Source organism: Mustela nigripes, chromosome 4 (genome assembly GCF_022355385.1).
Source record: "Mustela nigripes isolate SB6536 chromosome 4, MUSNIG.SB6536, whole genome shotgun sequence".
Lineage (NCBI taxonomy): Eukaryota > Metazoa > Chordata > Mammalia > Carnivora > Mustelidae > Mustela > Mustela nigripes.
The window spans coordinates 133,401,029-133,423,824 of NC_081560.1; the positions used below are offsets into that span (position 1 = coordinate 133,401,029).

A 22,796-nucleotide genomic window follows, 5' to 3' on the forward strand; every position below is an offset into this window, starting at 1 on the left:
AATAGCTAGGTTGGAGAAAGTCATGGATAACCAAATGGAATTGATTAGGGCAGAACTGAAAGCCACCAGGGATGATGTTCACAATGTTAGGGCAGAGCTGAAAGTTACCAGGGATGAGGTCCACAATGCTCTCTATGAGTTCCAATCTAATCTAAATTCTCTAAAAGCTAGGGTAACTGAGACAGAAGATAGAATTAGTAATCTGGAGGACAAACAGATAGAGAGAAAGGATCAGGAGGAAGCCTGGAACAAACAGCTTAGAAGCCACAAAAATAGAATCAGGGAAATAAATGATGCCATGAAACATTCCAACATCAGAATTATTGGAATCCCTGAAGGGGAGGAGAAAGAAAGAAGTCTAGAAGATATAGTGGAACAAGTTCTCCATGAAAATTTTCCCAGTCTCGCGAATGGAATCAGCGTTCATGTACTAGAGGCAGAACGGTCTCCACCCAAGATTATAGATTCCAAAACAAACAAACAAACAAAAAATCAAGGCACCTGATAGTAAAATTGAAAAAATCATAATTGTAGATACAATCTCTTGAAAGCTGCTAGGACAAAGAGGCTCCTTACTTACAGAGGAAAGCCCATCAGAATAATGTCAGACCTGTGCACAGAGACCTGGCAAGCCAGAAAGGGTTGGCAAGATATATTCAGGGCATTAAATGAAAAGAACATGCAGCCAAGAATACTTTATCCAGCAAGACTGACATTCAAAATGGATGGAGAGACAAAGAGTTTCCAAGACCGGCAAGGCTTAAAAGACTATGCAACCACCAAGCCGACACTGCAGGAAATATTAAGGGGGGTTCTATAAAAGAGGAAAAATCCTAAGAAGAGCATTGAACAGAAATATAGAGACAATCTACAGAAAGAAAGACTTCAAAGGTAACACGATATCAATAAAAACATATCTATCAACAATCACTCTCAATGTGAATGGCCTAAATGTGCCCATAAAATGACACAGGGTTGCAGATTGGATAAAACAACAGGACCCATCCATATGTTGTTTACAAGAGACCCATTTTGAACCTAAAGATACACCCAGACTGAAAGTGAAGGGATGGAGAAGCATCTTTCATGCCAATGGGGATCAAAAGAAGGCCGGGATAGTGATTCTCATATTAAATAAATTAGATTTTAAACTAAAGACTGTAGTCAGAGATACAGAAGGACAATACATAATTCTTAAAGTGACTATCCACCAAGATGATCTAACAATTGTAAATATCCATAACCCAATATGGAGCAGCCAATTACATAAGAACACTGTTAATCAAGATAAAGAGTCATATTGATATGAATACATTAATAGTAAGAGATCTTAACATGCCTCTCTCAGAAATAGACAGATCTTCAAAGCAGAAAATCAGTAAAGAAACAAGAGCATTGAGTGACACATTGGACCAGATGGACCTCGTAGATATATACAGAACATTCCACCCTAAAACAACAGAATACTCATTCTTCTCATGTGCACATGGAACCTTCTCAAGAATAGACCATATACTGGGTCACAAATCAGGACTCAACTGATACCAAAAGACTGAGATTATTCCCTGCATATTCTCAGATCACAATGCTTTGAAACTGGAGTTCAATCACAAGGAAAAGTTCAGAAGGTGCACAAACTTCTGAAAGCTAAAGACCACCTTGCTTAAGAATGCTTGGATCATCCAGGAGATCAAAGAAGATCTTAAACAATTCATGGAAACCAATGAGAATAAAGACACTTCTGTCCAAAACCTATGGGATACAGCAAATGGAAATACATAGCCATCCAAGCCTCCCTCAAAAAAATTGAAAAATCCAGAATACACCAGCTGTCTCTACACCTTAAAGAACTGGAGAATCAACAAATCAAACCAACTCTGGTAGAAACCAAAGATACAGTAGAACATATCAATGAAACTAGAAGTTGGTTTTTTGAAAGAATCAATAAGATCGATTAACCATTGGCCAAACTAATCCAAAGAAAAGAGAGAAAGCCCAATTAATAAAATTATGAATGAAAAGGGAGAGATCACAACTAACACAAAGGAAGTAGAAACAATCATCAGAAGTTATATGCCAAAGAGTTCAGCAACCTAGATGAAATGGATGCATTCCTGGAAAACTATAAACTCCCAAAATTAAACCAGGAAGAAATTGACAACCTGAATAGACCAATATCTAGTAATGAGATTGAAGAAGTGATTAAAAACTCCCAAAAAACAAGAGCCCAGGAACTGATGGATTCCCTGGGGAATTCTAGCAATAGAATCTACCAATGTTATTTCTTCTTTGAAATAACACCTATTCTCCTGAAGCTGTTTCAAAAAATTGAAGCAGGGATGCCTGGGTGGCTCAGTTGGTTAAACGGCTGCCTTTGGCTCAGGTCATGATCCCAGTGTCTTGGGATCAAGTCCCACATCAGGCTCCTTGCTCAGCAGGGAGCCTGCTTCTCCCTCTGTCTCTAGCCTGCCACTCTGTCTGCCTGTGCTTGCTCTCTCTCTCTCTAATAAATAAATAAAATCTTAAAAAAAAATTGAAGCAGAAGGATAAACTTCCAGACTCTTTCTATGCAGCCAGCATTACCCTGATCCCCAAACCAGGCAAAGACCCTACCAAAAAGGATAATTTCAGACCAATAGCACTGATGAATATGGATGTAAGATTCTCAACAAGATTCTAGCAAACAGGATCCAACAGCACATTAAAAAGATTATCCACCATGACCAGGTGGGATTCATCCCTAGGCTAAAAGGATGGATCACCATTCACAAATCAATCAATGTGATAAAACAAATTAATAAGAGAAGAGAGGAGAACCACATGGTCCTCTCAATGCATGCAGAAAAAGCATTTGACAAAATCCAGCATCCATTCCTGATCAAAACACTTCAAAGTATAGGGATAGAGGGAACATTCCTGAACTTCATCAAATCTATCTATGAAAGACCCATAGCAAATATCATCCTCAATGGGAAGAAGCTTGCAGCCTTCCTGTTGAGATCAGGAACACGCCAAGGATGCCCACTCTCACCACTCTTGTTCAACATAGTATTAGAAGTCATAGAAACAGCAATCAGACAACAAAGAGAAATAAAAGGTATCCAAATGGGCAATGAAGAAGTCAAACTCTCTCTCTTCGCAGATGACATGATTCTTTATGTGGAAAATCCAAAAGACTCCACCCCCAAACTACTAGAACTCATACAGCAATTCAGCAATGTGGCAGGATACAAAGTCAACGTACAGAAATCAGTGGCTTTCTTATACGCTAACAATGAAAACACAGAAAGGGAAAAAAGAGAATCTATTCCATTTACTATAGCACCAAGAACCATAAGATACCTGGGAATAAACCCAACCAAAGAGGTAAAGGATCTGTACTCGAGGAACTACAGAACACTCATGAAAGAAATTGAAGACACAAAAAGATGGAAGACCATTACATGCTCTTGGATCGGAAGGATAAACATTGTTAAAATGTCTATACTGCCTAGAGCAATCTATACTTTTAATGCCATTCTGATCAAAATTCCACCGGTATTTTTCAAAGAGCTAAAGCAAATAATCCTAAAATTTGTATGGAATCAGAAGAGACCCCGAATCGCTAAGGAAATGTTGAAAAACAAAAATAAAACTGGGGGCATCACATTACCTGATTTCAAGCTTTACTACAAAGCTATGATCACCAAGACAGCATGGAATTGGCATAAAAACAGACACATAGACCAGTGGAACACAGTAGAGAGCCCAGATATGGACCCTCAACTCTATGGTCAAATAATCTTTGACAAAACAGGAAAAAATATACACTGGAAAAAAGACAGTCTCTTCAATATAGTGCTGGGAAAACTGGGCAGCTATATTAGAAGAATGAAACTCGAGCATTCTCTTAAACCGTACACAAAGATAAACTCAAAATGGATAAAAGACCTCAACGTGAGACAGGAATTCATCAGAATCCTAGAGGAGAACATAAGCAGTAACCTCTTCAATATCAGCCACAGCAACTTCTTTCAAGATATGTCTCCAAAGGCAAAGGAAACAAAAGCAAAGATGAACTTTTGGGACTTCATCAAGTTCAAAACCTTCTGCACAGTAAAGGAAACAGTCAACAAGACAAAGAAGCAACCCAAGGAATGGGAGAAGATATTTGCAAATGACAGTACAGACAAAAGGTTGATATCCAGGATCTATAAAGAACTCCTCAAACTCAACACACACAAAACAGACAATCATATAAAAAAATGGGCAGAAGGTATGAACACACACTTCTCCAATGAAGACATACAAATGGCTATCAGACACATGAAAAAATGTTCATCATCACTAGCCATCAGGGAGATTCAAATTAAAACCACACTGAGATACCACATTACACCAGTTAGAATGGCCAAAATTAGCAAGACAGGAAACAACATGTGTTAGAGGGGATGTGGAGAAAGGGGAACCCTCTTCCACTGTTGGTGGGAATGCAAGTTGGTGCAGCCACTTTGAAAAACAGTTTGGAGATTCCTCAAGAAATTAAAAATAGAGCTTCCCTATGACCCTGCAATTGCACTCCTGGGCATTTACCCCAAAGATACAGAGGTAGTGAAAAGAAGGGCCATCTGTACCCAAATGTTTATAGTAGCAATGGCCACGGTCGCCAAATTGTGGAAAGAACCAAGATGCCCTTCAACAGATGAATGGATAAGGAAGATGTGGTCAATATACACTATGGAGTATTATGCCTCCATCAGGAAGGATGAATACCCAACTTTTGTAGCAACATGGATGGGACTGGAAGAGATTATGCTGAGTGAAATAAGTCAAGCAGAGAGAGTCAATTATCATATGGGTTCACTTATTTGTGGAGCATAACAAATAGCATGGAGGACAAGCGGAGTTGGAGAGGAGAAGGGAGTTGAGGGAAACTGGAAGGGGATGTGAACCATGAGAGACTATGGACTCTGAAAAACAATCTGAGGATTTTGAAGGGGTGGGAGTAGGAGGTTGGGGGAATCAGGTGGTGGGTATTAGAGAAGGCAAGGATTGCATGGAGCACTGGGTGTGGTGCAAAAACAATGAATTCTGTTATGCTGAAAAGAAATTTAAAAAAAAAAAAAAAAGAAATTTCTCCTTGGTTTCTAGAATTTTAAATGCCAGAAATAGAAACTATTTAATCCCTCATTTTCCATTTACAGATTATGAAATTGAATTCTAGAGATGTTCAGTGATTTGCTAAAGTTAATTATTCTGGGGAGTAGATATATTTTACAGGGGACTTATATGTTTTGAAACATAAAAGACAAAAATGGAATCAGGTTTTCAATGCAGGGTTCTGTATAGAGTAGCTCTATAGATCACACTGGAAAACTTCACTCAATTTTTTTTTATTTTTTAGTCAAATAGTGAATTAATTAAAAGAAATAGATCCATCTCAGCCTGCATACCGAGACTGGTGATTAAAACAAAGTTTGGCTTCTAGGCCTGGCATTATTCATCAGTAATTGTTAACATGTTTGCTTGTTAACTCTTGGCCAAATACCATCATGGAGAGTAAAGTTTCAGAAAAGTTCCACACACCAATAAGTGTATATCAAAATCTTGGGAACATAACTTGCACTGGATATCTTGTACATGCCATCTTTTGGCCTCTCAATATTCCTGAAAAACAATTATCTATATTTGGAAGCTGGATACAAAATTCCAACAACTATAGTATATTTGAAATTCCTTATAAAATGAGTTTTTCAAAAGGAAAATGTCATTGCTCGTCAGGAGTTTTAGGGAGTCAAGTCACCTCTTTTACATAAAACTTTGGGGGGGGGTGTTAATGCTTAAAAGAGGAAAGGGAAAACTAATATTCATTGAACACCAATGTCCAAATTATGTGGCATTTGGTACTTTAATGTGTTATCCTATTCAATCTCACTATTATTTTCACGTACAATGGAGTATGCCCTTTATAGAAAAGATACAAGAGATACTAACTGACTGTCCCAGTAACATCCAGCCAAGATTCAAAGCCAAGTCTGTCTCCATATTTTACTCTTTATTCAATAAGTCATGCTCTTTGTCATGTAAATTTTTCCATAGGATTAACTAACATTCTACTTTGTTTATATACTAATTCAATAATGGTTTACTGAATGCTGTACTTATTATATATCAATCTAAGAAAACAAAACAAAGGCTCTAGACAGTATTCCCAGGGTCCAGGAGAGTATATAGCAGTATTCCCAGCGTCCAGAAGAGTATATAGCACACCATAGGCACTTAAGACATATTTGTTGAATAAATTAATGAATGAATGACCTAATGACTATACTGCTGTCCTCAACTTGTTACATATATATCGAGAACTGTACATCTAATACATAGCCACCAGCCAAGTATGGCTATTGTACACTAAAAATATGGATAGTCTAGAATAAGATAGGGTATACCTGTAAAATATACACTAGGTTTATAAGACTTAGTACAAAAAAATAAGATATTTCATTAATAGTTTTTATTTTTATTACATGTTGAGATGATAATATTTGGGATATATTGAATTAAATAAAGTATATCATTAAGGTTGGTTTCACCTGTTTATTTTTACATTTTTTTGGTTTAATGTGACTACTAGAAAAATTTAAATTATATATGTGTTCTGCTTTCTATTTCTATTGGATAGCTTAATCTAATGACATTAAGTCTTAAGTCACTTGCTTTTATGTTCCAAGTTCATGATTAAATCTAGTTTTCTCTCTCTTTAATGTACAAGATTAAATTAAGTTTTAAGTGCAGTCTTTTTAAATGCCAGTTTATATTCATGAGATTCTAATCAATTGTTAGGGGTTAGAAAATTTTTATAACCAGATATGAAATAATCCATACACACATTCTCCTAAAATATGGCTTCCCTTTAGACCCTCCTGTGGCAAGAAGCAACCACAGCTTTCCAAATCCATTACTGGATCATCCAGTTCTTAAGATGAAATCTCACCTATTCACCCTGGGAATCAAATATTAAAGGGTATTGATCAGCTGCCTTTTATCCCACTTCATGCTTCAGCCAACATAGATATCTAGATTTCATTTCTATTATATTCCTGGAACACAGAAATGAGCATTTTGACTTTAGTCACACTTGTATCAACTTTAAGTTTTTCAAATCCAGCTGCTGCCTAGTCATGCAGTTTTGATGTAAATAATGCTTACGTTGCTTACTTCATACTAAATTCCAAAACTACTCTAATCTCACTTAGTTTTCTCCCCCCTCTTAATTCTAAAACACTAATATCTCATTCAAAAATACCTACATATGACTATGAAAAGGCTCTGACTTTTCTGTATCACTCTCCATTTTCCTGTATGCCAAACGCCATGAATGGAAATTTTATAAAAATAAAAGAAAATTTAAAAAACCTTTCCAACATGGAAAGGTCACTCACTGTGCATTCAGGTTAGGCTTTTAAGAATCATGCTCATCATGAGCATTAGCTGAAAGAGGATTAAGATGTTGAACAGTTTCTGATCCAGGGAGTGGGCAGTCACACCTGTGCTCTATATAAGCAAAAGCATTCCTGACTTAGCTGTAACATCCCTTCCCCATCAAAAGAGGAGAGCTGCCAAGATGCTCACTGAGAACAGTTGTTGGTTTGTGAGCAAGTATAAGTATGGGTTTGTTCTTTTTCTTTTTTTTCTTTTTTTTTTTCTTTTTTTTGGTGGGGGAGGAAGAATGAGATAGGACTCCAAAAGCTTTATTTATTTGTAACTGAGCATATCCTTATTTGATAACAGATGATCAATTAAAGCAATGTGTAACACTGGAACAGGATTCTGTCAAAAAGCAAAGATAAAAGTAGAGCTGAGAGCTCTAAGCACTTCTTGCAAACAGCAAGAGTCCCCTCTACAGCCTTCTCTCTTGGCACTGGGGCTTTGCTAAATCTGGCTCACCATTTTGTGAGTGGGAACAATCAGCTTTGTAGGTTGGAGGGAAGTATTATAATTAAATGTCCACCCACTTTTTCCTTTTTGATGAAAGGCTCCCATGAAACTTACTAAAATAAGGTGCATCAAGACAGATGAATTTTTGATGAATAAGTCAAAGCACTGACAAAGCTCACTTTTCACATGGAGAAACTTCTCTAATTCACAGAAAATTTTCAGGCCTAGATCATTTACACTGTCTTATTTAGTGATAATTAATATAGTAAAATCCATGGGATAAACTGGAGATTTTACCTTTTTAGTTGGTAGCAACTATGTAGTGTTCAACATGAACTGATTGCTGAGAGCATGATATGCTGAGAGCATAGTATGATTAATTTTAGAAATTAATTTTAAAGAAATATTAAATAACAGCTATTATAGTAAGCAATGCATGTATTGCATGCAATGGCATTCTTCTGAATAACAATTATATTACCACATTAAAGTTAGAAACTTTATCTCTGAAGTGGGCAAAGTTCTTTAAAAATGTTATCTGATTGTGACAAATTCCATCTGATGGAGATCTGGAGTAGAGATTACAGTGTTAGCTTTTGATAATTGATGGCAAAGGTGTTTGATAATATCATAGTGAAGAATTATTTCAAGTATTCAAGTACAGTAGAATAAGAAGTCACCCTACTAAGTAACTGGGCTCACACATTGTCCCAAGTCCAGTTACTAGAATCCCAAAAGTTAACTTTTTAGAGAAAAGCAAAAGTGAGTTAGTGTAATGAATGTGTTCCTTTATTCAGTGCAGATTTTGGAGAATTAGCTGCATAGACTTGGCTAACAGAATAGACTCCAAGTGATGACAGATAAAACTCTTACTCTCCAGAATTAGTGAATATTTTAAATTTTAAGATAAAATTAATAGTTTAAACTTCCGGGGTCCCTGGATGGCTCAGTGGGTTAAGCCTCTGCCTTCAGCTCAGGTCATGCTCTCAGAGTCCTGGGATTGAGCCCCTCATTGGGCTCTCTGCTGAGTGGGGAGTCTGCTTCCCCCTCTCTCCCTCTCTCTCTCTCTGCCTGCCTCTCTGCCTACTTGTGATCTCTCTCTCTCTCTGGCAAATAAATAAATAAAATCTTTTAAAAAAATAGTTTAAGCTTCCTGTTTAATAGGTATTATTCGTAGAAGTCAGTAGAGTTAATGGTGCCTAATTCACCATCAGTCCAAGATCAAATACTGGGGAGTATGATTCAATGAACATGTTTGTCATTAAATAGCTAATCACTATGTAAAGATGATTTTTTAAATGCCAACCTTTTGACTCCTTTTCATTTCCACTGTGGCTTGGTTGATCCAAAAACAGAGTAACTTGGATGTTCAAAGTAGGATGTTTTACATAACAGTTACTGAGTTCAGCATAACTAAACAAAATTAGCCATAAGGATCTAAGTTTCCAGTTATTAACAGTACCCAGGGTTTTATAACCATCATTTCACCCATGATCATTTTACACCAAACTACATGATAATATAAAACAAGACTTCAGACATGACTCCACTAGAGAATAAAAAAGTTCAGGCCCAATTAATTGGCCACTCTTCTCCTCATTCTCACTTTTTGTCTCCAACACCCCCAAATCCTTTGGGTTGCCTAATTATTACCTGCAGAATTTCTTTCATACAATTTTTAAAGATTTTATTTATTTATTTGACAGAAAGAGATCACAAGTAGGCAGAGAGGCAGGCAGAGAGAGATAGAGGAGGAAACAGGCTCTCCACGGAGCAGAGAGCCCGATGTGGGGCTTGATCCCAGAAACCTGGGATCATGACCCGAGCCTAAGGCAGAGGCTTTAACCCACTGAACCACCTAGGCGCCCCAACCTGCAGAATTTCTTAATGCTTTGTTGTTGTTGCTGCTGTTTTTCTTTCTGTTCAAATCCAGTTTTGTTTTTTTTGTTTTCTATTTTTTGGGTAAAAGTTACAATTTTAACTACTATCTAAAGTATTCCTTTAATGGTATGGAGTTTTTCTTCAAAGATCTGATAGGAATTCTTTTTTTTTTTTTTTAAGATTTTATTTATTTATTTGACATACAGAGATCATAAGTAGGCAGAGAAGCAGGCAGAGAGAGAGGGGGAAACAGGCTCCCTGATGAGCAGAGAGCCCGATGTGGGGCTCGATCCTAGGACTCTGGGATCATGACCTGAGCTGAAGGCAGAGGCTTAACCCGCAGAGCCACCCAGGCGCCCCAGGAATTCTTTAAAAATGGACTTTTCTTTCCATTTAAGTCTTACTGCAACAAATTCACTGATTTTAGATTTCTCTGACAAATACAGTCAAGGTATCAAAACCCAGACATTTTTTTTAATTTTTTATTTTTTATAAACATATATTTTTATCCCCAGGGGTACAGGTCTGTGAATCGCCAGGTTTACATACTTCACAGCACTCACCAAAGCACATACCCTCCCCAATGTCCATAACCCCACCCCCCTTCTCCCAACACCCCTCCCCCCAGCAACCCTCAGTGTGTTTTGTGAGATTAAGAGTCACTTATGAAAACCCAGACATTTTGAAAATAACTTTTCCTTAAAGTCATTTAGAATCTAAGACTCTCTTCTGTCCTGCTCTGTCAAAGTACCCAGCTTGGGAAGAAGATGGGTCTAAGTAGTCTGGGTGGAGGAGGAGTAGAGAAAACAAAGGTGGAGGATTGGTAAACATCGATACAAAGTAAACTCACAATGTCTTCTGAAACTGTGCCATTTAAGTTCTCCTATTTCCTGGGACTCTGTCATAGACACTTCTGGCTCAACATTTGTAGTAAATTAATGATGATTTTCTCTGTTGCCTTAGTTAGACAGCTCCTTTCAAAGAGAACTTTTCCTGGGAGATAAATGTAGTGTTCTTTTTTTTTTTTCCTTGATATATATAAACAACCTAGTGGGCAAGCAGAATACTTAAAAACCACTTTCATTTTCTCCAAAGTCTAGAACTGTTAGAAAATGAGTCTTGGAGGGGCGCCTGGGTGGCTCAGTGGGTTAAGCCGCTGCCTTCGGCTCAGGTCATGATCTCAGGGTCTTGGGATCAAGTCCCGCATCGGGCTCTCTGCTTGGCGGGGAGCCTGCTTCTCTCTCTCTCTCTGCCTGCCTCTCCATCTACTTGTGATTTCTCTCTGTCAAATAAATAAATAAAATCTTTAAAAAAAAAAAGAAAAGAAAAGAAAAGAAAATGAGTCTTGGGGCACCTCGGTGGCTGAGTTGGCTAAGCGTTTGACTCTTGATTTCAGCTCAGGTCATGATCTCAGGATTGTAAAATCAGAATCCTGCAGTGGGCTCCCTGCTCAGCGGGCAGTCTGCTTCTGCCCCGAACCCCCCCCCCACCCCGCCCTTTCTTTCTCTCAAATAAATAATAAATAAAATCTTTAAAAAACAGAAAAAGAAAATTACAAGACCTTCAATTGTAAAAAATATTTGTTATATCATAGAATTTTAGAAACCATCTATGACCTTAGACATTACCTTGTTAACCTTTACTTTATAAAAAAGCAAATGAAGTCCTGAGAAGAGAAGTATAGTAGAATAAAGGTGGCCACATACTTTGCTATTCTTTCCATTGAAAGGTGAAGTCTCACACCTCTTTACCTCCCCTCCTGTTTGGGCAGGCTCCACGGTTGCTTTGGACCAACAGTATATAGTGGAAGTGGTATTCTGATCACTGCTGGGCCAAGATCTTAAGTGGCTTTCAGTACCTAGTTCTTATCTCTCACTTGCTTTTGGGACCTCTCATCTCAGAATCAGCAACTATTCTGCAAAAAGCTGAAGCCACATAGAAAGGCCATGTATTGGTCCTCCAGTGAGGAGCCATGGCTAAGCTCCCAGGTGATAGTTCTCAGGCACTTTTAGTCATGTGAATGTGACATCCTGTATTTCGAGCCCAGTCAAACATTTTGAGGGCTCCATACCCAGCCAATATTTGACAATAATCCCAGGAAGAACCCAAGTGAGAGTTGCCCATCTGCCCAGACAACCTGCAGATCAGTTAAAGAATAATAAATTATTGTTTTAAGCCACTTAGTTTGGAGATGGTATGGTATGTAGTCATACACTAACTGGAACTGAAAATGACACAGGCCACTTTGTTAAGTAGTAGAAGAGGGAGAACTGTTACTCCAAAGCTAGGATAATCTCATTATTTGTGTTAAGCGGACTTTCAATGTTAAGTAAACCTCATTCTCAGTCCCCCAGGAGCTCAAAATTACACAATCTTTCATTCTTTCAATGTTCACATAAAATATGGAATTTTCAAGATTCTTAAATTTTTAAACTTAGAGCTCTGTTTTCATAATAATAAACCATCATTTCACAATAAATTGAGGAAGCATTCTCACGCATTCCTTCAAGGCACTGCTCTAATAAGTCTCATGGAAGGAAGAATTCCTTAGGTAAACTGATTTGGGGAATTTCTGACTTAAATAGATCATCTTATCTATGGATTTCTCGGAACTATAAAATCTCCAAGAGAAGAAATAGATGCAATTTTTCCCCAAAAAACTGTGATCAAGAAGCTCTTCTTTACCAAGCACCTTGGGAGTTTTATGTTTCATAGCAACACTAAACTAAGAAATAGGAATAAGGATATAAGTTTCTTAGCAAAAATCAACTTTTACTTTCAGAATATTTCACCAAAAAGTTGTTTTCCTAATTTGGTGTGCCTTCAGCTTAGAGAACACATTTTTAGAGAAAATGATCATGATTGTCAGGGACCACACTTAGCTAGGTGCCTTTAATGATCTGTTCCTTCTGCTTTGCCTCTTGCTTAAACATTTTCCTGGGGGGAAGATTGAATATATATTTGAGGAATAAATATAAGAGGGAATAAATAAGATGAGAAATATAATAAATAATTGAATGAATTAGTTAAAAATTGTAAGCCTGGAAATCAGCTCTGGCAATAATTGGTCTGGTCTGGTTTTGTACCTTTATTTCCAGCTAAGGTCAACGGGAATTATAAGAGTTACCCTGTCTCACAGAGTTCTTGGGAAGCTCAAAGTAGATTTCAGAGATGTAGGTAGGTCAGTTTTAGGGGTGAAATGATCTTAGTAATTATCTATTTTTCAACTCTTTTCATTTTCTTGATGTGAGGACTAGGAAACAGAGAGTTTATAGTGCAAATGCTAGCTACATTGGAAACTTCCTTCCCAGCAGATCTACATTAAAGACATTGGGAAAGTCCTCTATTTTGATGGATGTTCTATAAAATGCTGTTGATTCTAACTCATGTGATATCTATCTCTGACTCACAAGTTTTTGCAAGCAATTTGGACCTCCAAACATATTCACCGCAAAGTTCACAGCCAGTATATGAAGGTATGGCAGTCAGAACATTTAATTCATAAACAACAGTGCAGTCATACTGATGAGTCCTAACAGTGTTATCAGCTCTGGTATATGAATCTGGTCAAGCACATTTTCCCTTTTCTGCTACTGGTTCCTGGCCTTGTGAGTACTGCTACCTTACTGGTGTTAGAAATCCTTCCATTCAGACTCTCTTATACTGTGGCTGCCTTACAGATCCCCATAATACAATAGGTTCTAGTATCTGTTTCCTAGGAATTGTCTAGCATTTTATGGCTCTTTCAGCAATATGCCATCTTGCCCCCAAATTATGGACCATTTCCATGCTTTCAGCTTCCAAGCTGAAGAAATTATAGTTTTATCATCTCCTTTTGCCTCTAATGGGACATGGACCAATCCACTATCCCCACTTATTTATTCTAGATATTTCTACCCCTGTATATTCGACATTCTTTTTCTATAGTCATGTTACATAGTTGAGTATGATTTGAAAGGGTGAAGAAGTAATAAGCCACGAAAAGATGGCAGACAAATAATAAAATGACATGAGGTAAATATTTAATACTTTCATCTTAGAACAAGAAAAGATGTGTAACAATAAAACAAAGAATCTGCATTTAACCAGTCTGTGTGTATGTATGTGTGTGTGTGTATACTTTTTAACATATATACATAAAAAATACTGAACTTTTCTTCATTTAATAAGTGGCCAAAAGTTTTCATCTGAGTAGAGTTCAGCTGGGAAAGGGTAATGAGAACTTTATTCTCCTGGATTTGGAGTAGTTACAGTTCTAGCATGCTTACCTCTATAAGCCTGTTGGTGTGTTCACGAAATATTGAAGCATATTCTTTTATTTCCTTTTCTCGGCCATTCTTGGCAGCTTCAATGAGAACCAAAAGCGGGACTGTTGTATCCAAAAAGGAGTCTGACACATGATCTATAATAGCCTTACGGAGCTGAGGAGAAATAAAAAATTCACTTTTTTTTCAGGAAATGGTTCATGATATTTCCTATTTTTATAATCTCAATAGTTACAAAATTAATCTTACATATTTTTATACAATCTCTAAACTAATAATATTTAAGATGGTATATGAATGTCACTTACAAAGTTAAAACAAACAAAATATCCAAGGGAAAAAAATCATTGGGCAATAGCCCTCTTGCTCTCAAAATACACTATTTTTTTCTTAAATTATACTTAGCCCAGAGATATCAGATTATAAGTGATAATACTCCATTTTCCCTCAAAAAAATTGTACTACTGTAATGTTTATGCATGTCTATAAACAACATTGTACATCATGTATTTTCATAATTACAAAATTATGAAATGTTTTCTACTTTATTGGAGGAACTGATGATAAATTTTGATTAGCTAAATTGTAGTCTTCATGGTAATTAAACCAAGTTAGATCACCGATTATGCCAGTTGATAACAGATTAATAGAGCAAGGAGAATAATAAATGAGTTTGATGTCCAATTTTCTTCATCTGCATTAATTGTTCTTGCCCTTACACCTTAAATTATTAAACAAGTATAACATTCTACTACAATTAGTTCTTTTAAATTAGATTATGTGTGAGCTCATAAATGACAATCAGGCAATTACTCTATTCAGTAGATATTTACTGAAATTTAAAACTGCATTGGAAAATTAATGCATTGTATTTATATAATATTGAGTCCTAAAGGATCACAGTATCTTGAAAAGTTTCACCCAACAGTGTCAGTGATTATGCATGACTCCCTAATTTTTAGGTGAACCTCTTTATTTAATTTAATAACCTCCATAAGATAAAACAAGGAGATGAGTAACTATCAGAAAAGAAATTTATAATTTGCTTTCTGTGAAAATTATGTTTTAGAGTATTTTTTAAAACCAATAGACAGTTACCCTAGTTTTGAATTACATGAGAATGCTATGGTAGCTGCATTAAAAAAAAAAAACAAAAAACACTATCTTCCTATAATATTTACAGGATATAAATCCATAATAATTATAGATTTCAGGGAGAAAAAAATACCTCTGCCTAAACATCATCTTAGGCAAAAGAATTGTGAAATTTTCTGGCTTCTAACAATTTCACAAAGGCTATAGGAGATCCCTAAGGAAAGAATCTGCTTAGCAAGCAGAAAGGCAAATCACTAATAGCAACTAATTAACATTGTCTGAGCACTTACTAGAACAGAGTGCAGAGTGCTAAGGAGTTACAAGGCAAGGGGAAGATCTGGAGGGAATGAACAATGTGTTTGATATCCATAGAGAGTGAACCAGAGAAGTCAGGCAACGAATCACAAGTTTGGACTTGAATTGAGAACTACAAGTTATGTTACTTCCAGATAGGTAAAAGTAGAAGGAATCTCAAAGGGGGAACAGTTTTCAATTATCATCCCTCCCTTTTGTCCTTTTTTTTTTTTTAAGATTTTATTTATTTATTTGAGAGAAAGACAGTGAGAGAGAACATGAGCAAGGAGTTCAGAGGGAGAAGGAGACTTCCCATGGAGCTGGGAGCCCAATGTGGAACTCAATCCCGGGACTCCAGGATCATGACCTGAGCTAAAGGCAGTCGTCCAACCAACTGAGCCACCCAGGAGCCCTGTCCTTTTTTCTTTCATTTATAACCAGGATATAAATGCGAGGGGAGATGTGCACTAAAGATATGCAATTAATAGCCAACATACATATGGGAAGTAATTCAAGCCAAGGAGGCAGATAGGATCATGCACAGTGAGGAGATGTCCAAAAATAAAATCTTAGGAAATATTACCATATATGGGAATTGTGCAGATGGAAGAGAGGGATCTAAAAAGAGACTCAGATGATGGCCAAAAACAAAGAGAGCAAATGACCAACAACTAAAAGAGAAACTTTCAAATAAATCTATGTCAATACTGTCTCCAAATGAATTTATTCTACCATATGCAACTATTGTATCCGCATTATGGACTTACTAAATATTCTTTTCTGTGTATTTGATTCCATTTTCAATTCAACAATTATTTCTAAACATCATTTCATTACCTTTCTACCAAGAGCAAGCTATTATGAAATAGAGCAAGATGGAAATGCATGATCCCTTATAATCTAATAGAGAAGTGAGAGTCATTAAATGTCACAATAAGGGAAAAAATCAGGAAACTGACAGCAAAGAAATTTCAAAAAGATAATGAGTTTCAGAGTCTAATTTTAAAGGTAAGTTAAATAAAGTGAACTAAGACTTATCTAATGGATTTGACCACTAAGAGGTCATTGATTAACTTAGCGAGAGCAGTCTGAGTAGAAAAACGGAAGCAGAAGTCCTATTGCAATGGTTTGAAGAATGAATAGGAGATGAGTAGAGGTAGAAACAGTGAAAATAAACTCCTATTTCTATAATACTTCAAGCAATCTTACAGTGCTGTGGTCTATGCACTTCCTCTCTGTAATGGTATTTACTCCCCTATTCGTTGCCCCCATCCAGGCTTTTACTGTTTTCCCTGCTATTCATTCAATCTTTCCTTCCATACAGAAGTGCTGAAATATGTTGTAAAGGTGAGACTTGAGCTATAGCTGATTTACTATTGTTAACAAATAAATAAATAAATGCTTTGGCTAAATTAATTTTTTTAATTAAACCACGTTAGAAACACATTTTTTAAAACTTTATTCTAAGACATGTTGCTAAGTACAAAACAAAATAAGAAAAGGTGTACATGGACATGTGATATTATGTTCAGTAGGACAAGACATAAGGACTGTAAAATAAGCTTACAAATAATTTCTATGCCAATGCTTGCAAAATCCTGTTGGAAAATGAACAGAAATTACCTGACATACTATAATTCAAATATTATAAGCAAAATGAATCTTCTTTCCTATAGGGGTATATCAGCTCAATTTAACAAATGCACTTTGAGCTTTCTAAGGACAAGGCACCACCCTAGGCAAACTGGGAATGTCAGGATAACAAAGACAAGGTAATATTAGGGAGTGAGAGTTGCAAAAAAATGTTTGATGAGTATCTTACAAGAAGCATAAATAAGAAACAACTTGCACTGTTATCGTTAAAAGCCTTCGGTAAAAATGAGATATAGGTATTCCATTTTAAAAGTTGAATTAGCTATTAAGAGTAGGGGTTGGGAGGTGGAAAGCATAGCATTCTAGAATGAAGACTATCATAAGAAATTAAACAAACAAACAAACAAATAAATAAATAAATAGAGGGATCCTCAAGACATGGCAAGAATTTAGTGTGACTAGAACAGTGATAGAGTAAGGATTGAAACAGGATTTCTTAGGTACAATAGATGTAATGGAAAGCATTTCAGGTAAAAAGAACAAAATAAGACAAAAAGTTTAAAAGATGATGTCTCCACCACTGGACCAGTCCCTGATTTCAGCTGTTGCTGTAAAGGAACAGTTCCTTTTCCTTTCAAGACACCCCACCTCGAATATATTCCATGTTCCTCTTTGTTTTTCTTTTTTAGGGTCTGTTTTAAGTCTCTGTGAGTCTCCGCCCAAGCACAGACAGCCTGGAAGTTCTGAAGAGGGAACACCACTGGAACAACTATCAATCAGTGGAGACAGACAGGAACCACCAGATAAAATTCCTGGTCTCTATTCATTGGTTAGATAATTCTGGAAGACATTCTTTCCCTTCCTACAGGTCCTTAAGATTCTGGTGCCTACAGTAGGAACCTCAAATAGCATATTCTTTCCTCCTTCCGTGCCTATTCTCTTACACTCATGTTCTCTTACACATGCTTCTTGGATTTGCCTCCTGAATAAAAAAAACCTGCGCTAAGGCTCTAGTCTTAGGACCTGGTTCAAGGGAATCTAATATAAAATAGATACATGTGTCTGCTGATAATGTTATCATGAACCAAGTAACAGACTCTGATGTCTTACATAAACTACCCATTGATGACCATACTTTACCACTTCGGCTTTGCACACTACTGAATTTGATTGTCATCCTCGGGTACTGCGCTGTGAAAGAGGAACTATTATGAGAGAAGGCTAGAAATGCAAATAGGGACAAGATATGGAACACCTCAAATGTTAAGTAATTTTCCTTACATATTCTGGAATATTCTGACATATGGGATTTTTTTTTTCATTTAAATTGTATACTCATCTATATCTGTGTATGATATGTTAGAAGTCTCTACGTTATTAATTTCCCTATTATTTTCCCACCCAATTGAACAACTCATTCCTTTCACTTGAGTGACATACAAAAAAACTTTAAAAAAGAATCCAACATGCCATTGTAAAAATAGGACAACCTTAAAAGCTGCAGCACTAAAATCTGAAGTTAGTGGGAGGCCAATAGGAGTTAGAGGTATGTATTTTCAGCAAATACCTGTTTGTGGCCAGGCATGAAAGATGTCAGGCGCAAAATCAGACGGAGGGGTTTTCCATCTTTTCTCACTATGGTTTAATAAAAGGCTTTGAGACATCAATTTTTCTGTTTCCCACTGATGTAAGTGGTTTGGGATCTCAAATAAAATAATATATTTCTCTACAATTGAAACCCAAAAGTGAAAGCTGTATGTGAAAACTGTAAGACAGCACTGCCCCACCACCACTAAATAAGAGAATAAAAGGAATGAAATTGTGAGGAGAAGAGGAATGGAAAGAAAAGCAAGTGTCTCAGAAAAGAATTGTCCTCAGGTAACCAGAAAAAATTATACATGTGGATATTAATGCTATATTAATTTTAATAGCAAAATGTGACTGCCAAAATGCAATTGACTAATAGCAACTAAATCATCTAATAATTAATTCAATGTATATCTATTGTGTCTACTGAATGATACTTGTATCTTTTGGATCATTAATATTATTTCATTATGAGGATGATGAAGAGAAGATATAAGGACAAACATATTTTTTTCTAAGTGTGGCACTGATACTACCAAAATGGGGAAGAGATGCCCTATAGCATTTCAACAACTCAGCAACTAAAAAATTAGTGAAGTTTCTGTTTTGTTTGTGTTTTATCAGAATCTATTTAATTTGACATATCTCAAGTCCTTACTTAGGCATTTATAAAATAGGCAGTTTTTTTCTCAATAAACACAAATAAAAACTTTAACCTGCCTTTAGTAAAATCAAACGCATGTTTCATTCTGCTTAATAGTGTAGAAATGGAATATATTCAATTGCTTTAATTTTTTAAACAAAGAAATGAGGTTTAAAAATCTTCCTCCCTGGGGCACCTGGGTGGCTCAGTCGTTAAGCATCTGCCTTCAGCTCAGGTCATGATCCCAGGGTTCTGGAATTAAGCAGCCTCACATGGGCTCCCTGCTCAGCAAGAGGCCTCCTCCCTCTGGACTCCTCCTGCTTGTGTTCCCTATCTCACTCTCTCTCTCTCTCTCTGTCAAATAAATAAATAAAATCTTTAAAAAAAATCTTCCTCCCTTATTAAGAACTGTAATAGGTACACAGTTCTCAAATAAATGATGAGGAAGGAGACTAGAGGAAGAAAAATTTTTAATTAAAAAAAACTTGTAAAATAAGTGGTAACGAAGAAAAAAAAATTAAGATGGTAAAACAGTTTATTAGGCACTGGGAGTTCTGAAGGTGAATAAACCATTATCCCTCACATGGTGGTTACAAATTTGGGCTGTGTTGGGTGGACTTGGGTTCAAACTTCATCTCTACCAGTTAGTTAAGTGATGTTCAGTAAATTGACTCACCTTAGAAACTGAGATAAAAATACTATGGCATTATTTCTCATTTCAGAAATAAAAATCAATCATGTGAAGACTAACATAAGGAGTTGGTAGAGAGCCTTTCAAAGCACGACTAAGTGAAAGATGTTGTTATATCTAACATTTTAAGGATGTGAAATCCAGTGGGAAGATAAAAATCCATTTTAAAAATCCATTAAAAAAGAGAAACACATGCAGAATATGAACACTACTATAAAAGAACTACACGTGCTATAAGTGCCCCAGAAAGAAAAAACACTGATTCCAGCTGCTGATAAAGGAGCTGGAAGGTTTCATGGGCAAAGTAACATTGGTATTAGTCTTGAGCTTCCTAAGGTTGATGAGGGGCTCGGCAGGGGAATCAAGAGGAGTAGGAAAAGCACCAAGTTAAAGAAACCGTATATACAAAGGCACATGTGTTTGAGGGGGTGGGCAGTGATGGACAATTTGGTGAACAGTAAGTAGACTGTTTAGTCAGAGAACAGGTTAATGTGCGGTATGGTGAGGAGGAGGAACTGAGAGAGTGGAAGAAAAGGAACATTATGAATAATGTCGATTAAAGTCATGGCTAAATCACAAAGAACCAAAGACCTTTGTCTTTGTTTTTTATGGTAACAGGCAAGAAAGTCACAAAGCAATAAGGTTCATAGAAATAAATGTTAAGTCACCTTCTAGGTAATTTCCTTTTACTGACCCCAAAAGTATAATTTGCCCCCCATAGATCTATCTAAGCAATCTGTGTCATAGAAATATCTCATGGAAATCCAATGATTCTCTGAACCAAAGCCAAAATGTTTCTGTGTTGCTGATGGAGAAACCCAATATGGGTAAGCAAGGAGATTAGATAAATGGGCAAGAAGATGTGTTCTGGTTATTGTTTACTAAGAACAAGCATGCAAACAAAAACAGATCTGTAACAATATACAAACATTAAATACTTCAAAGTAAAATATTTTAAGGGTAGGGACTTTCTTCTTCCTGTGCAAAAGAGTATATATAAGATGCTTAAAACAAACTGCTTGATAAACTTTGCAAGAATACGAAGAGGTGGAGATGACTCATGCTGCTGTTAAACTAGTTTTTATTATCACAAAAGTATAAACATCAGGATAGAAAATGAAGTCCTAGGGAGGACGAGGTAAGGATACTGAAAACAAACCATAGCAACTACCTCACTGACATTGAAGACCACAGATGTCTCCAGAGAACAAGTTCTCTAACAATCCTACACCACCAGGTACATACATATCACTTCTGTTGGTCCTCTTGACTTGGGACAGTATTCATGACTATTCTTATCTCTGAAACGGGGAAGAAATAGCATTCTGGTTACTTTGGAGCTTAAGCATTAAGAAGGTGTGGCAGCTTCCATCTCTCCTTTCTTGGAGCCCTGATCTATCACGCAAGAAATCCAGGCTACTCTGTGGGAGAAAAAGTCACAAGAAGGGGTCCTGGGAGTTTAGACACCACATGGAGAAAAGGAAGAAGCACCGAGGCCTCAAATATCCAGCCCCAAACCCAGACACAGTTCCCATTTGACTGCCACTAGACGGGAGACCACAAGTGAAAAGTACAAATATGGCCCTGCTAACCCCCCAACCAACCCATGGAATCATGAAACCTAATAAAATTGCTGCTAAACAATTACTGCTTGTAATTGTTTAGCAGCAGTACTTAATCAAAACAATGAATACGTTGACCTATAGAAACCACAGAGGATTTTCCTACTTCTGGAACACAACAGTTTTTTACAAGTTGGAAACATCCCTTTGCTATAAAGCAAAGTATTAGTAATCTCCCACGTTCTTTCTATATCTCACTGATGATGTTAGTGGGGGGGGGGGGACACATGTAGAATTGCAAGAAAAAATACAAGATGCCTGGTCAAATCTAAATTTTATATAAACACACTATTTTTTAAAATATAATTATGTCCCATGCAATATTTAGGACATAATTAAACATGTTTGTTCTTAATCTGAAACTCAAAGTTAACTGAATATCTTGTGCTTTTATTTGTTAAATCTAGTAACCCTACATATAAAGGATTGATTTATTTTGACTTTTTTTTTTTTTTTGTACGTAATGATTCCAAAAGCTTTGGATATATAAATGTAGATTAACATTTTGTTGAAGGCAATAGAGAGAGATGAGGCAGGAATGAAAGACATAATTGTTGAGAGCTCATACAGCTCTCAACAGCTTTTCCCAAGTCCCAAGAGAGAAGATGGAGTAGAAATCCTCAAGGAGATTGAGAACAGAAGTCCTGCAATTAAGAGGGAGAGGGGCTCTTGTGGGTAAAAGTTCCTGAGTTTAGTGTAGGTTATGATCTGTTGTAGGTTCAATGCCCCTTCCTTCTTAGGCAGGTCACCTGATCACAGACATGCTTTCTCGACTGTATTATAAGAAAAGTCTTGAGCTAAGTACTTTGCAACTCTTACATTCCATGATTCTAAGTGCCGACAGTAGAAATAGAAATCACATTAAGGTCATAAAGTTGAGCAATTGGAATTTCCACAGCCCTCAAAAAAAATTTTTTTTTACAGCTAATATTAACTGGCTGAGGGATCCATATTTATTCAATTTCCAACTCTACTCCTGAATTAAAAGATTACTCAGGCCATTTTACTAAATCTTCCCATTAAACTGCAATAATATATCGCATTAAAAGCTTATGGTTGAAAAGCTTTTGCTTCTCTTTTATGAATTAATGGTGACCAAGTTGAAATTGTACATGAAAAAGTACTCTGGATACTATATAGTAGAAAATAATGGAAAGCAAAGGTCTTTGAAAATAGCTAAGTCTTCATATTTTGGGGGGAAAAATTAA

At 36.5% G+C, this 22,796-nt stretch overlaps 1 protein-coding gene across 2 annotated transcripts in view; it reads right to left on the reverse strand.

Moving 5' to 3' along the window:
* The window catches only part of CTNNA3 (catenin alpha 3), a 1,804,468-nt gene that overhangs the window by 813,564 nt on the left and 968,108 nt on the right, over positions 1-22,796 (reverse strand). For both annotated transcript variants that reach the window (XM_059397521.1, XM_059397522.1), the window contains one exon: positions 14,067-14,219. In XM_059397521.1, the coding sequence (XP_059253504.1) occupies positions 14,067-14,219 (153 nt within the window). The remainder of the gene's footprint in view (positions 1-14,066; positions 14,220-22,796) is intronic.